At 33.8% G+C, this 12,946-nt stretch overlaps 1 protein-coding gene across 3 annotated transcripts in view; it reads right to left on the bottom strand.

Moving 5' to 3' along the window:
* Window positions 1–12,946, bottom strand: part of EFCAB3 (EF-hand calcium binding domain 3) — a 169,587-nt gene that overhangs the window by 68,565 nt on the left and 88,076 nt on the right. Inside the window, exons 13-15 of one of the 3 annotated variants that reach the window (XM_051994931.1) lie at window positions 9,867–9,920; window positions 9,061–9,165; window positions 6,510–6,563 (exon numbers count right to left, since the gene is read on the bottom strand). The exons of the other annotated variants lie outside the window; for them this stretch is intronic. Of the exons in view, the coding sequence (XP_051850891.1) occupies window positions 6,510–6,563; window positions 9,061–9,165; window positions 9,867–9,920 (213 nt within the window). The remainder of the gene's footprint in view (window positions 1–6,509; window positions 6,564–9,060; window positions 9,166–9,866; window positions 9,921–12,946) is intronic. 3 annotated transcript variants of the gene reach the window in all.

The following is a 12,946-nucleotide window of genomic DNA, read 5'->3' as shown; positions in this document are numbered from 1 at the left end:
TAAAAGTTTTTAACACTCTCTTTGAACATACCTAGCAGAATGAATTATATGCAATTAATACTGCACCACATACTGTTCAAGAACTTTTAAATATTTTTTCAGATAGCAAATATGTTGTTTATGGGGTTAACTCATTAACATCACATAGAAACATCCCCAGCCCTGGATACGCAGCTAGTTAAATGATATTCTTTTAACATTAATTATTTCTATTGTTTAAAAGAATGGTTTATGTTTGTACGATGTCAATAACTGAATTAGTTTTTATTTTTCAAGTTTATGGCTTTTGGCAAAGCTGGAACAATTTTCCATGTCATTTTTGTCTGTGTCAATTTCTCTGCATAGAATGGTTGTGTCATGTTTGTTCTTGTGAGCTAGATTTTGTCACCCAGAAAGATTTCTTAACATATTTGATTCTCACTTTAAAAAGGGAAAAAGGCTTGACTTTTTGTGGACCCTAGTTCTGGCCAAACTGGAGACTGCAAAAGTAAGTTAACTAATTAAAATTACAGAACTGCAAAAATGACAGCAGATTCTCAAGGTTTTGAGAGAAATAGATTAAGAAATTTGGCAACTAGTCAAAACAACAACTAGGAATATAGGAACTGTTTGCTAACCCCTCTTTGACTTCTATCTTGTCTGGAGTCTCCTTTTATTCTATTGGGAAAGCACTCCAGATGGCATTAAGGATGAACCCTCTCTATAACCCTGATCACTCAGCTGCTCTGCTCCCTGGAGTCCTGAATGCAGGTCAATTGTAAGGACTGCTAACAAGATGTCTCTCTGTGCTAGCTTCTCTCATCTCAGATCAGATTAAGAAAAGAGAATGCCTAAATTACTTTAGGGAAAGCAGTAGTAACAGCCATGGAGACCCCACACAATCTTGCCCAAACACCTGCCCAAACAAGCTTGGGGGAATGGGGATAGAATAAGGGGTCAGGTTCCATGATCAGTATTCCCTGAGCCCTGGCACCTAAAAGTATCATTGGAGGAAGATTCTGGCACCAATCACCCCAGCCTCATTCATGAGGTTCTGTCCAACTGCCTGGGAAGGATCTGGGTGCCTGCTGGAAGCACCCAGCAAATTATTTTACATCTGCCCAGTTTTCTGATTTGTAAAGGTTAATAATGACTGTTGTGAAAATTACATGATTGCAAAAGTGCTTAGCACAAAACAAATGCTATATGAATGTTAACTACTTTATTGGATATAATTGCTTCATATTTGATAATTTTATGGGTTTTAGATATGATAAATGTAAACTGAATTAAGCAAATTAATTTAGTAAAATTTGTTAAGATAGTAAAAGCAGTTTTAAAGGAGCTCTAATCAATGCCCACTAAATATGTAAATTGTGATCTATTTGCATTGTGTTTAAAGAAGATTTAAAAGTTTGGGAAATTCAGGAAAATAGAAAAGCAGTTCACTACTATTTAAAAAACTCTGTCAACAAGCAACCTTGATTTTTGAGTTATCCAGAGTCAGACTTCTCAGGGCCCAGTCACAAAAAATTGACATCTTAATTCCTGGCTTACAAAAGAGAAACAATTTGTATAAATTGGAAAATATCCAAATGGCAATTCAGTTTGTCTGGAACATTTAATTAGAATTTAGGAAATCTCATTAAGTAAAGTTAAATACATTTTAAAATCTGTTCTATCTCAATAAAAAAAAAATTGCCTTGTTTTCTCCCTAAAACAAAAGGAAAATTATATAAGGGAATGGAAATCCTCCCTGAGAACTTCCCAGCTCAACAGTTTGGAGACAGAATAGACCTTCTCTAAAAGAAGGTGGAAAAGTTTAGTTAGCTTTGCTAACTAATTTTTATAATATTTTGTAAATGTAGTTTAGGGAATTAAGTGTTTTCAGCCATCACTAGAAAATTAAAAGAAAATTACAACTAAGACTATGTGACTATTACTTAGGAAAAATCTAAAATGGTTAACACTAAGTTATTTGGAGCTATTGTCATCATGTTAAAACTAAAACTGATAATTATTTTGTGTGGAACAAGAATGAGGAGGTGAAATCCTTATCAGTTTGCCTTCAAGTATGAAGCTATCAAACAGCACAGCCCATAAAAACACTAAGAATGGTTGGGGGAGTAGGCAAGCTCAATCCCTCCCCTGGGTTCTCTGTCATCTTTCCTTAACTTGTAAGCTTGCTAGTTTTCTTAAAACCTTTAGGGTAAAGCAAGGTCATCAGCCCTAAGAAATGAGCCCTGGAAGGCTCATTTAGATTTAGAAATTTAGAAGGTATAGTTCCTAAACAAGAAAATCTATAAGCTTATTTAATGTATAATCTTTTGCACCAGGATGAGTTTAAACATCAAAAACAAGTTAAACAAGATCTCCTCTGTGTGTAAATTCTGGTAAACTTCAAAAAAATAATTTGTCCAGCCTTAAACTGCAATTAGTAGAATTTGCTATTAGAAATAAAATCTCTTGGTACTGTAACAGATATTCTTTTGAGTTTCGAATTTGATTGCCTGATCATTAAGTCAGTAACACACCATTTGAGAGAAATACCATAAGCTACTCAGAGAAATATGGTCCTGAATAATTGAAGGTGGAGGTCTGTATCTAGACAAGACTTGGGAGGACAACGTTGGCCTTTGTTCAAGGTGGGATCCTTCTGACTCAGTTCCCCAATTGGATCTTCTTAAATAAGAACACACCTTATTATTCCTGAGTCTGGCTGTAAGGTAAAACTATTATAATTGAATATTAAATGAACCAAGGATGCTTTCTCTTGTTATGTGTACGCTCCCAGGCTGAGGCCTGACGAATCAGTTCTGATGGCATTATAATCATATTCCTGTATTTTCCTCCTATAACAAATTTCTATAATCAGAGCAAATGGTCAACACAAACTATGAACCTAATTCAATTATATATCTTATTGTTTTCTATTTGAAAATATGTAGTCATTATATCCTAAATAATTTGGTGAACGAGTAATTATATCCTAAATAATTTGGTGAATGAATATTTGGCCTAGTCATCTCTTTGTTATAGATACATATATATGTTTGTGTCTTTATGCCAGGGTAATTTTTTTTTACAACATTATCCCTTGCACTCGTTTCTGTTCCGATTTTTCCCCTCCCTCCCTTCACCCCCTCCTCCCCTAGATGGCAAGCAGTCCTATATATGTTAGATATGTTGCAGTATATCCTAGATACAATAAATGTTTGCAGAACTGAACAGTTCTCTTGTTGTACAGGGAGAATTGGATTCAGAAGGTAAAAATAACCCGGGAAGAAAAACAAAAATGCAGATAGTTCACATTCGTTTCCCAGTGTTCTTTCTTTGGGTGTAGCTGCTTCTGTCCATCATTTATCAATTGAAACTGAGTTAGGTCTCTTTGTCCAAGAAATCCACTTCCATCAGAATACATCCTCATACAATATCGTTGTCGAAGTGTATAATGATCTCCTGGTTCTTCTCATTTCACTTAGCATCAGTTCATGTAAGTCTCTCCAGTCCTCTCTGTATTCATCCTGCTGGTCATTTCTTACAGAACAATAATATTCCATAACATTACTATACCATAATTTACCCAGCCATTCTCCAATTGATGGGCATCCATTCATTTTCCAGCTTCTAGCCACTACAAACACGGCTGCCTGTTTGTGTCTTTATGTGTCCTTAAAGGTTTCCAAAATAATATAAGAACAATTAACATAATTGTCTGTAAGACCTGTTATTTTATTGTTTATTGAAACTAAAGCTAAAACATCTTTAATATTTATATGTACTATGTGTCCTGTGACACAAAAGCCTTTTTACATCTTAAAGCACTCCTTGCAGACTTGTCTTTCTATCTCAGATTATTCTAATCTCTATTTGTAAGATTTATTTTATATTCTAACTTTTGGTCAGTTACAGCTGCATTGACTAGGTTCAAGGAGCTGAATCAACCACTGGATTCTTCAATCAGTTCCAGCTTACCTCCCTTCCCCACCCCACCCCCTCACCCCCCCCCCAAAAAAAGAAATAATGGGACCCTGTGGTGACTCAGCTCTATACCCATTCTCAGCAGGAAGTAGTTTCAGAATATGAGATCGTTGCCCCTGCTCCCAGAGGGCTTTGGGCCCCCATTGTTTTGGGGAAGAACTGAAACTGATTGGTGAATGGACCCCAAATTATCCAGTGTCTGGGGGGGGGTTTCCTGTTACAATGCATTTAGGACTTGGGAAGGGACAAATTTTCACATCTCAGATGTGGGATTCTATGATATTTCAGGCCCCTCAGTAATATATTGTACAGCACGTTTAAAATATCCACAGATGTTTCTAACTACAGATACTGTTTTAAGGAATGGCACTGGAATCCAAACCATGAATGTGCCAGGCTGCTACATGAATGCTACAATTTGTTTTTTATCCCAGTGTCTTATTTCTAATTCAATACTTATGGTTCTTATTATTGAATATCCCATCCTATGGGATGGTGCCTACACTAAGATTAATTACAATTGGTTAAAGGTCAGCAGGTAAACAGGCTTGTCAAAAGAAAATAGAAGTAGGAAAAGGATATTTGTTAGATTACTCATTGCTGGTATTCTAGCAGCTATAGCCATTATTACTTCACTTGCCAGTTCGGCTATAGCACTAACAGAATCTATTCAGAATGCCCAGTTTGCAGAACAATTAGTAAAAAAAAAATGTATCACAAGCTCTTACAGAACAAATTAATATAGATGATGAATTAAAACTAGGACTAAAGTTAATGGAACAATCAACAACCATTAATATGGTTAGGAGATTATATAAATAATTTGGAAATTTGATCACAATGAACTTGTGATTATAGATTCATTTGTATATGTAATGCTATATAGATGGGATAATGATACTACCAATGTGACATGGCTTCAAATAAGAAACAGAATAAATGGAGCTATACATAATTCCAATCTCACTTGGGATATATTTCAGTTAGCTGCTTTGGCAGAAAACATGGCAAAAAGTAGTGTCTCTGGAATTGATCCTGATAGCATAGCAAATCAGATATTTGAATGATTAAAAATGATAAATCCTGTAAATAATCTGATTTCTATGCTTTTATGCTTTGTTCTTCTTACATGTGTCATTCTTATACTTGTTTGCCTAGCCCTTTGTGCTTTATGGTATGCTTTTTAATCATTGTCAGCTGTGGCAACTGAAGTTCATAGACTCATCTCCTAAATATAAAAGGGGAAGATGTAGAGAGTCAGTATTGAATAAGTCCATGTACAGGAAAAGTTTACTTCAGATATTACTTGACATCTGCTCACTGCAAGAGTGAACAACTCAAAGCACTGCTCACCACTTCCCTTAACATTGAATGAAAGAAAGACATACTCAAGATAAATTTAGGGTACTCTTGATGGAGAATGCCTATGACAGGAACAAGATATCACAATTATGATATTTATAACAAATATATTATTGATAGTTTCTACTATTTACCACTCTGTTTTTTAACAAATACCTTGTTATTAATAGTTACTGTTATTTATGACCCTGTTATGATAGATATCTTGTTATTTTGGAACTGAAATGGCAAAGTAGGGTCAATGCTTTAACCCTGGGGAAGGTATACTATGTATATGTGTTTCAAAGTTCTGGCCCATATTGATGGATTTATGTGTACTTGTTTCTAGTGAGCCCTTTCAGAAACCTGCTAATCTGATTTGACTTCCTATTTCCTTTGGTGTTTTCATCTCCCTTCCTGAGGTATCAGGGAAGGTGTGATCACTTTTTTGGGGGGTAGCTGGTGTTAATGTAACACTAGTTTAAATAATCTATAAACCTTGGCTCTCAGATTAATAAATGGAGATTGCAAAGCATATCTTCCATCTGGCCTTAGATATTCATTTAGATACACACTCTTGGTTTTCAGTGGAGCTGGACTCCACCACTGCTCCATACATGTGGCCTTTCATTTCCCCTCTCTATATTATCTTACTATCCTCCTTCTCTTTGTATTATCTTACTATTCCCAGGTTCTTCTGACTTCTAACTCAGAATTCTCTCTTCCTTCAACATGAACCACAATCTCTACTTTCTTTGAGGAGGCTTTCCTGATTCCCCCATTGCTAGGGTTCTCCCTACAAAATTATGTTGTACATATTCTGCTATATTTACATATGTACATATTATCTATCCCAAGAGAAGGAAAACTCCTTGTGAGTTGGGACCTTTTCATTATTTTTGTCTTTTTCCCTCCAGTGCCTAGCACAGATTTAATAGACACCTAATAAATGCTAGCAAGTTGATTATCTCTGCAGATCAACAAATTATTTTTGTATATACTGTTTAGGAGCCTGCCTAGCAGGGGAAGTAACTTGCCTCATAGTCACACATCTAGTAAGTGCCATAAGCAGGATGTAAATATAGAGTCTTCTTCATTCTAAAGCTATACCTTTGATGTACCATGCCATACTTCCTTCGTAGGTTTTTCTGAAAAATATTGAGATATTAAGGTTTATCTACCTTTTCTCATTATAACTTCTCACTCACCTTTAATATATTTCATCTTATTCATAACTCTGTTCAAGGGAACATTCCCATCATCTGTAAGATAAAGCACAAGTTAGAAAGTGAGGGATGCAGAATCTCACAAAAATTGCATTATATTCATTTTGAAATTATAAGAAGATAAGTCAGAAGAATTTAATATTTTTCTCCGATCTCAGTCAATTACCTTGGAATTTTATCATGTTTTTTCTAGATGTTAACTTAAAATAACCAGTTAAAAAATGAAGGAAGCTTTCAATCTGTAAATTGATGATAATAATAATAGTAATGGTTGGCATTTATATAAGACTTTAGGGGTTTCTAAATGCTTTTCAAAGTCTGACTCATTTTATATTCACAACAATCCTGAGCCACTGCCTGTTATGTCCATTTTACAGATGTGGATATTGAGGCTCAGAGAGGTTAAATGACTTGCCTAAATGAGAGCTAGTCTGTGTTTAAGGCTCTAACCAGAAGAACTTCTAATAGGATATTTTGTTTAGGCATATAAGATTTGGGATATTTTGACAGTAAGATAGAACTGGTCACTTCCTATCTCAGTCTCTATTTCCTCCTTTGTGAAATGAAGGGACTAGATTAGGCCATGTCTATTCTATGTCTTTTCCCAGCACAAATATGACAAATATAGACTAAGAAACTTCTATTTTTTTTTAATAATACAAGGAAAAGAAGAGCTAGTTTTTTTTTTCTTTCAATCACCTGAGCAGAATCTTATGTGTGGTTAATATTTTTTTGTATCTTTGCTTTCTCTAATGGGTTAAGTATAAGACATTGTCTATGAGGAAACAAATATATAATTTTATTATAAAATATTATGCTTAAATATCAGTTAAATGGTTCAGGTAGAAATAAGTGTGCCCCTGTAAAAGAACAATTTCATTTAAGAGGATCACTGTTAAAAGTCCATAAATTAAAATATTTAACTATAGAAAAAGTTTATGCTATTTAAGTCAAATATATGATAAAGGACAATTAAGTCTTACAATAATAATCCTGTGAGATCTTTGCTACAGGAATCATTACCAGTTGTGTACACTCTAAATGTCATCTTCAATCCTTTCCTTACCCTTCCCTCCTCACATCCAGCCAATTGTTAAAACTTGGTTTTCTTTTTACAATCTCTCTGCTTGCATCTCTCAATTCACACTGTGCATTTGTAGATGTCAATTTAATTTAGATATAGTATTCACTTTTATTTTGGGAGCATAAATGCAACCTAATGTGTTGGTAGAGGGAATACATTGAAAGATCCATGGGTTCCTGAAGTACTGAAAATTCATATCCTTTATCTGACCAGAATAACACAGGACTCCATTCATATACACACATACACATCATTTTATGTAGATGTATATGGAGATAATACCTACATACATGCATATATATGTATATATCTATCAATTTATTGAAATCATGAATTTTTATTCAGTTAAAAGCCCTTATTATTTAAAATACATACCAATTTTTTTTCCTGAGGCAATTGGGATTAAGTGACTTGCCCAGGGTCACACAGCAATACATGCCAATTTTTAGACAGCTTATAACATACATGTCTTCCATAACCATAGTGTGATTAAAAATTTTAAACACTCTGCTAACAAATCAACAGTTGCCTCCTTCACATGACCAATAAGTCTAAGTAGATAAAGAATTATCTTCAGAAAGTTGCATATTAGATGACTTTTTCTTATTTTGTCCAAAGAAAGATGAGAAGATATAGTTAGATGTACTTGGGTTACAACCTGTGCAGTCTTAGACCATTGAAAATATGGATCTTTTGAAATACTAATAATAGCTGGCATTTACATAATAATTTTATGTATGTAATACTGTATACATATATAAATTTAGAAATATATATATGTATATATATTCTTTTTTTTTTTTTTTACACTGAAGCAATTGGGGTTAAGTGACTTGCCCAGGGTCACACAGCTAGGAAGTGGTAAGTATCTGAGGCCAGATTTAAACTCAGGTTCTTGCGACTTCAGGGCTTGTGCTCTATCCACTGCACCACCTAACTGTCCCTGTACATATATATTCTAATTTGATTCTCAGAACAACCTTATGTAGCAGACAATATTACTTCCCCCTTTTTACAGATGAGAAAAGAAATGTTAAATGAGGAGAAATGGTTTGACCAGGATCACACCAGTAAGTGATTACAACAGATTTGAATTCAGATATTCTTGTGTCCAAGTCTAGTACTAGAAAATTTTCTCTGGCTGGTTAGGATTCCCTGATTACTGTAACATTGGGCTTGTCCCATTAAAGATGGCCATCAGGCAGCTCAGGGAAAGACTGTGGTGAAGAGTCAGGAATCTTCCATTCCTATGTCCTATATCTCAGTGGCATTTGTGGGAACTCTTAATTTGAAAGTTTAATCAAAATTATGTTTCATCATTTATTTTGATAGTTTTTTTTTGTATAGGAAATTCTTTTCATATGAACTAAATTAGGATTCTTTCAGAAATTTTGAGACAGGAAAGAAATATCTTTCCCCAAAGCAAACAGGAACATAAGAAATGCTCACCATCAACAGGCAGGTTACTCAATAGTTTTTCCATTTCTTTATCTGTGAGCTGGATCCCCATCTTTCCCAGAACTTCATCCAGATTGTCAATGTTAATTTTCCCTCCTTCAGAAACAAGAAAATCGAATAATGTAATCAAGAAAGCACTCATTAAGTCCTTTTAATTAGTTAGACACTGTACTAAAGCATAGGAATTCAAAACCAAGTCAACAAGCATTTCTTTAAGAGATTACTGCATGTGAGGCAATGTCTTAAAATCCTGGTAATAAAAGGAAAATCAAAAGCAATGGTCTCTGCCCTCAAGGAGTTCACATTCTAATGGATGAAAAATAAGTAAAATATTTAATTATGCCCAAGATTGACAGATTGTATAAAGCCTACATGAAATTTAATTGTTATATAAATTTCAGAACAGTATTCATCATTCCTAATTTGAGGTGGAAATAATACAAATTTCTAAGGACACACATGGAGAGTCATTGGAAGAATTTGGGAGATGGTCTGATCCTGTGATATTGGTCCAAGGGACTTTGATAAATATTTTGAGAGAAATCTTTAGAGCACAAGTAAGGAATAAATTGGTCAGGGCTGATGGATTATGGCACAGCAGATAGCTAATGTACATATTTTGGCCAAGAGCTTTGAAGTTTTCTACAGAACAGGGTCTGATGAATCGCATCCTCCAGAGAGGCTGTATATAAAGAACTGGAAGTAGGTGATAGAGAAACACTGAATCAGTAAACTTGAAGAATAAAAGGATTCACATTATAACCACCGAGAACAAATAAAACAGCTTTTTCACTCACCTTTTGGATTCTGTAGAGAATTCATTAAGTCTTTCAGATTTACTTTACCATTGGCTATAAGAGAAGGTACAATTTAGTTCACAAAGAAAGTAAAAGAAAATTACATTAATAGCACAAAATCCATCACTATATAAACAGCCTATAAAGACTGTTGTATTCCTTTCTTGATCTACCAAGTGGAAATGAAGAAAGAAGAGCTTTCAAGGGGACAAATTCATCCCTTTCATTAACCAAGATTCTTCTCAGTCTGTGGTAACACAATTCATTGTAATGAATGGAAGATTTATTTCAGGGAAAATCTTTGATTTAAATAGATATTACTTAAGTTCTTGACTTGATTATCTTTTTATATGAAATTGTAGATAATACATTTTTGGTAATAAGCTGTTTTTTCATTATGTGAACATGTGAGTCTGTATGATGCCTAATTTAAAAAAAGGATATGTGATAAATTCAAGAAGATATTTCCTACATTGTGCTTTTCTCTGACTTTTTCTGAATACCAGTTCTCTTTTGTATATCTTATGCACTTTTCATTAATATTCTTTTCATCCTTTTATCTTTTTTGTAACACACTTACTATTTCCGTTTCCTCCCCCAAATTCTATCCCTCTACCTCTAAAAAAATCTGATTGTCATTGTTCAGCTATATTTTAACTTTTAATGATCCAATATGAGATTTGCTTGATAAAGGAGTGGTTTGTTGTTTCTTTCTTCAGCTTATTTTACAGATGAAAAAAACTGAGGTAAGAGGACTTAAGGGAATTGCTCAGGGTCACCTATCTACTCAGTAAGGCCAGATTTAAACTAAGAAAATGTGACTTATTGACTCTAGGTCTAGCAATCTATCCATTGTATCATCTAGCTGCCCTTAATAAAAACCACAGATCATAAAAATATAGTAAAGAAAATTTTATCCATACACCAGCCATGAATGAAATTTTTTTCTTGGTTTTCACCTCTGTTCTGAAATTTCTCTGGTAAGAGATAAATATTAAGATTCATTACCAGTCTTTTGAAGTTAGAACTCATCACATTAATTTTAAGTCTTTCAAAGTTGCTTTTGTTTTTGAAGTAATAATTTTGTAAATTTTTCTTGTTTCTGCTCACTTCACTCAACTTCAGTTTATAAAATTTTGCTTTTGTCTCTCAAGGTTTCTTCTTAATGTACAATAATATTATATATTATAATTTCCTTAGCTATTCCTTAATTGATACATACCTTTTAAGTTTCCATTTATTTGCATAACAAAAGTGTTGCTATACATTTTCCTTCTACTTATAAGTCCTTTATGTGTTTTTAAAATTTCCTTAATGACATAAAAAAAAAAAAAGCACTGTATAGCTGGGCCAAAGGATTTAAAAGATTACTTGCTTTTTTGCTATAAGCCAAAATTGCTTTCCAGAATGGTTCGACTATTTTCATTTTCACCAAGAGTTCATTAAAAGACTTCTCTTCCCAGGATCTCTCAAAATTTTCTGAATAAGTACATTAATTTAGCTAATATCGCCACTTCTTTTTATTATGTTGACATTAATATTATGGAAACACGAGCAATTCATATCTATTTAATTAATGATATCTTTTTAAAGTCAGGGTGTTTTTATATATGTGTGCACATAATTTCTTTGTCTCAGTAGCTAGAGTTCAAAATATTGTATAGTTGGGTAGTTGTTTTACCTATTTTTATCTCTTCTTGCTTTGTGATGTTAGTAACACAGACAGTTTAGATATTTGCATAGTTTTATTTTATATTTTATTTTGCTGAAGTTTTAAAATTATTTTTAGTCTATTAGGGTCCTCTAACTAAATTTTCATCTCATCTGTAAAAACTGACAATTTTATTTTTCTTCTACCTGTAGCTATTCAATTTATTTATTTTTTAGTATAACAGATAGAACTATATCAAATAACAGAGGTGGACTATTGATATATTTATTTTACCTCTATCTTTTTGGGAAAGGCCATCTATTTTTTTATACTAGAAAAGCCCCATTTTTTTTGGTCAAATAGAATGTGTATATTCAAGCAGAAAAATTCCCATAGTAAGATTCCCTATGTACTGAGATGTTCAGGCACATTCAAATGGATCTGCTTGGGAGTACCTTGAAAAGATGCAGATGGATACATTACTGGTGGAATTGTGAATACATCCAGCCATCCTGGAGAGCAATTTAGAACTATGCTCAAAAAGTTATCAAACTGTGCATACCCTTTGACCCAGCAGTGTTACTACTGGGCTTATATCTCAAAGAGATACTAAAGAAGGGAAAGGGACCTGTATGTGCAAGAATGTTTGTGGCAGCTCTCTTTGTAGTGGCCAGAAACTGGAAATTGAATGGATGCCCATCAATTGGAGAATGGCTGAATAAATTGTGGCATATGAATGTTATGGAATGTTATTGTTCTGTAAGAAATGACCAGCAGGATGATTTCAGAAAGGCCTGGAGAGACTTACATGAACTGATGCTGAGTGAAATGAGCAGGACCAGAAGATACTATATGATGATCAATTCTGATGGACATGGCCATCTTCAGCAATGAGATGATCCAAATCAGTTCCAATGGAGCAGTAATGAACTGAACCAGCTACACCCAGGGAAAGAACTCTGAGAGATGACTATGAACCACTACATAGAATTCCCAATCCCTCTATTTTTGTCCGCCTGCATTTTTGATTTCCTTCACAGGCTAATTGTACACTATTTCAAAGTCCGATTCTTTTTGTACAGCAAAATAACTGTTTGGACATGTATTTACTGTATTTAATTTATACTTTAACATATTTAACATGTATTGATCAACGTGCCATCTGGAGGAGGGGCTGGGGGAAGGAGGGAAAAAGTTGGAACAAAAGGATTTGCAACTGTCAATGCTGAAAAATTACCCATGCATATATCTTGTAAATAAAAAGCTATAATAATAATAATAATAAAAAAGAAAAGATGGCAAAGTCTGAGATTTGGAGTTTAAATGATGTTTAAAAGCTGTTAACTTTAGGCAAATCCCTCAACTTTGCTGAGTCTCAGTTTCATTATCAATAAAATGAGTTGGTTTGACCTGATAATCTTTAAGGTTC

Source organism: Antechinus flavipes, chromosome 4 (genome assembly GCF_016432865.1).
Source record: "Antechinus flavipes isolate AdamAnt ecotype Samford, QLD, Australia chromosome 4, AdamAnt_v2, whole genome shotgun sequence".
NCBI classification, from domain to species: domain Eukaryota; kingdom Metazoa; phylum Chordata; class Mammalia; order Dasyuromorphia; family Dasyuridae; genus Antechinus; species Antechinus flavipes.
The sequence above is the reverse complement of the archived record's forward strand: the minus strand, read 5'-3'. Positions and strand labels throughout refer to the sequence as shown.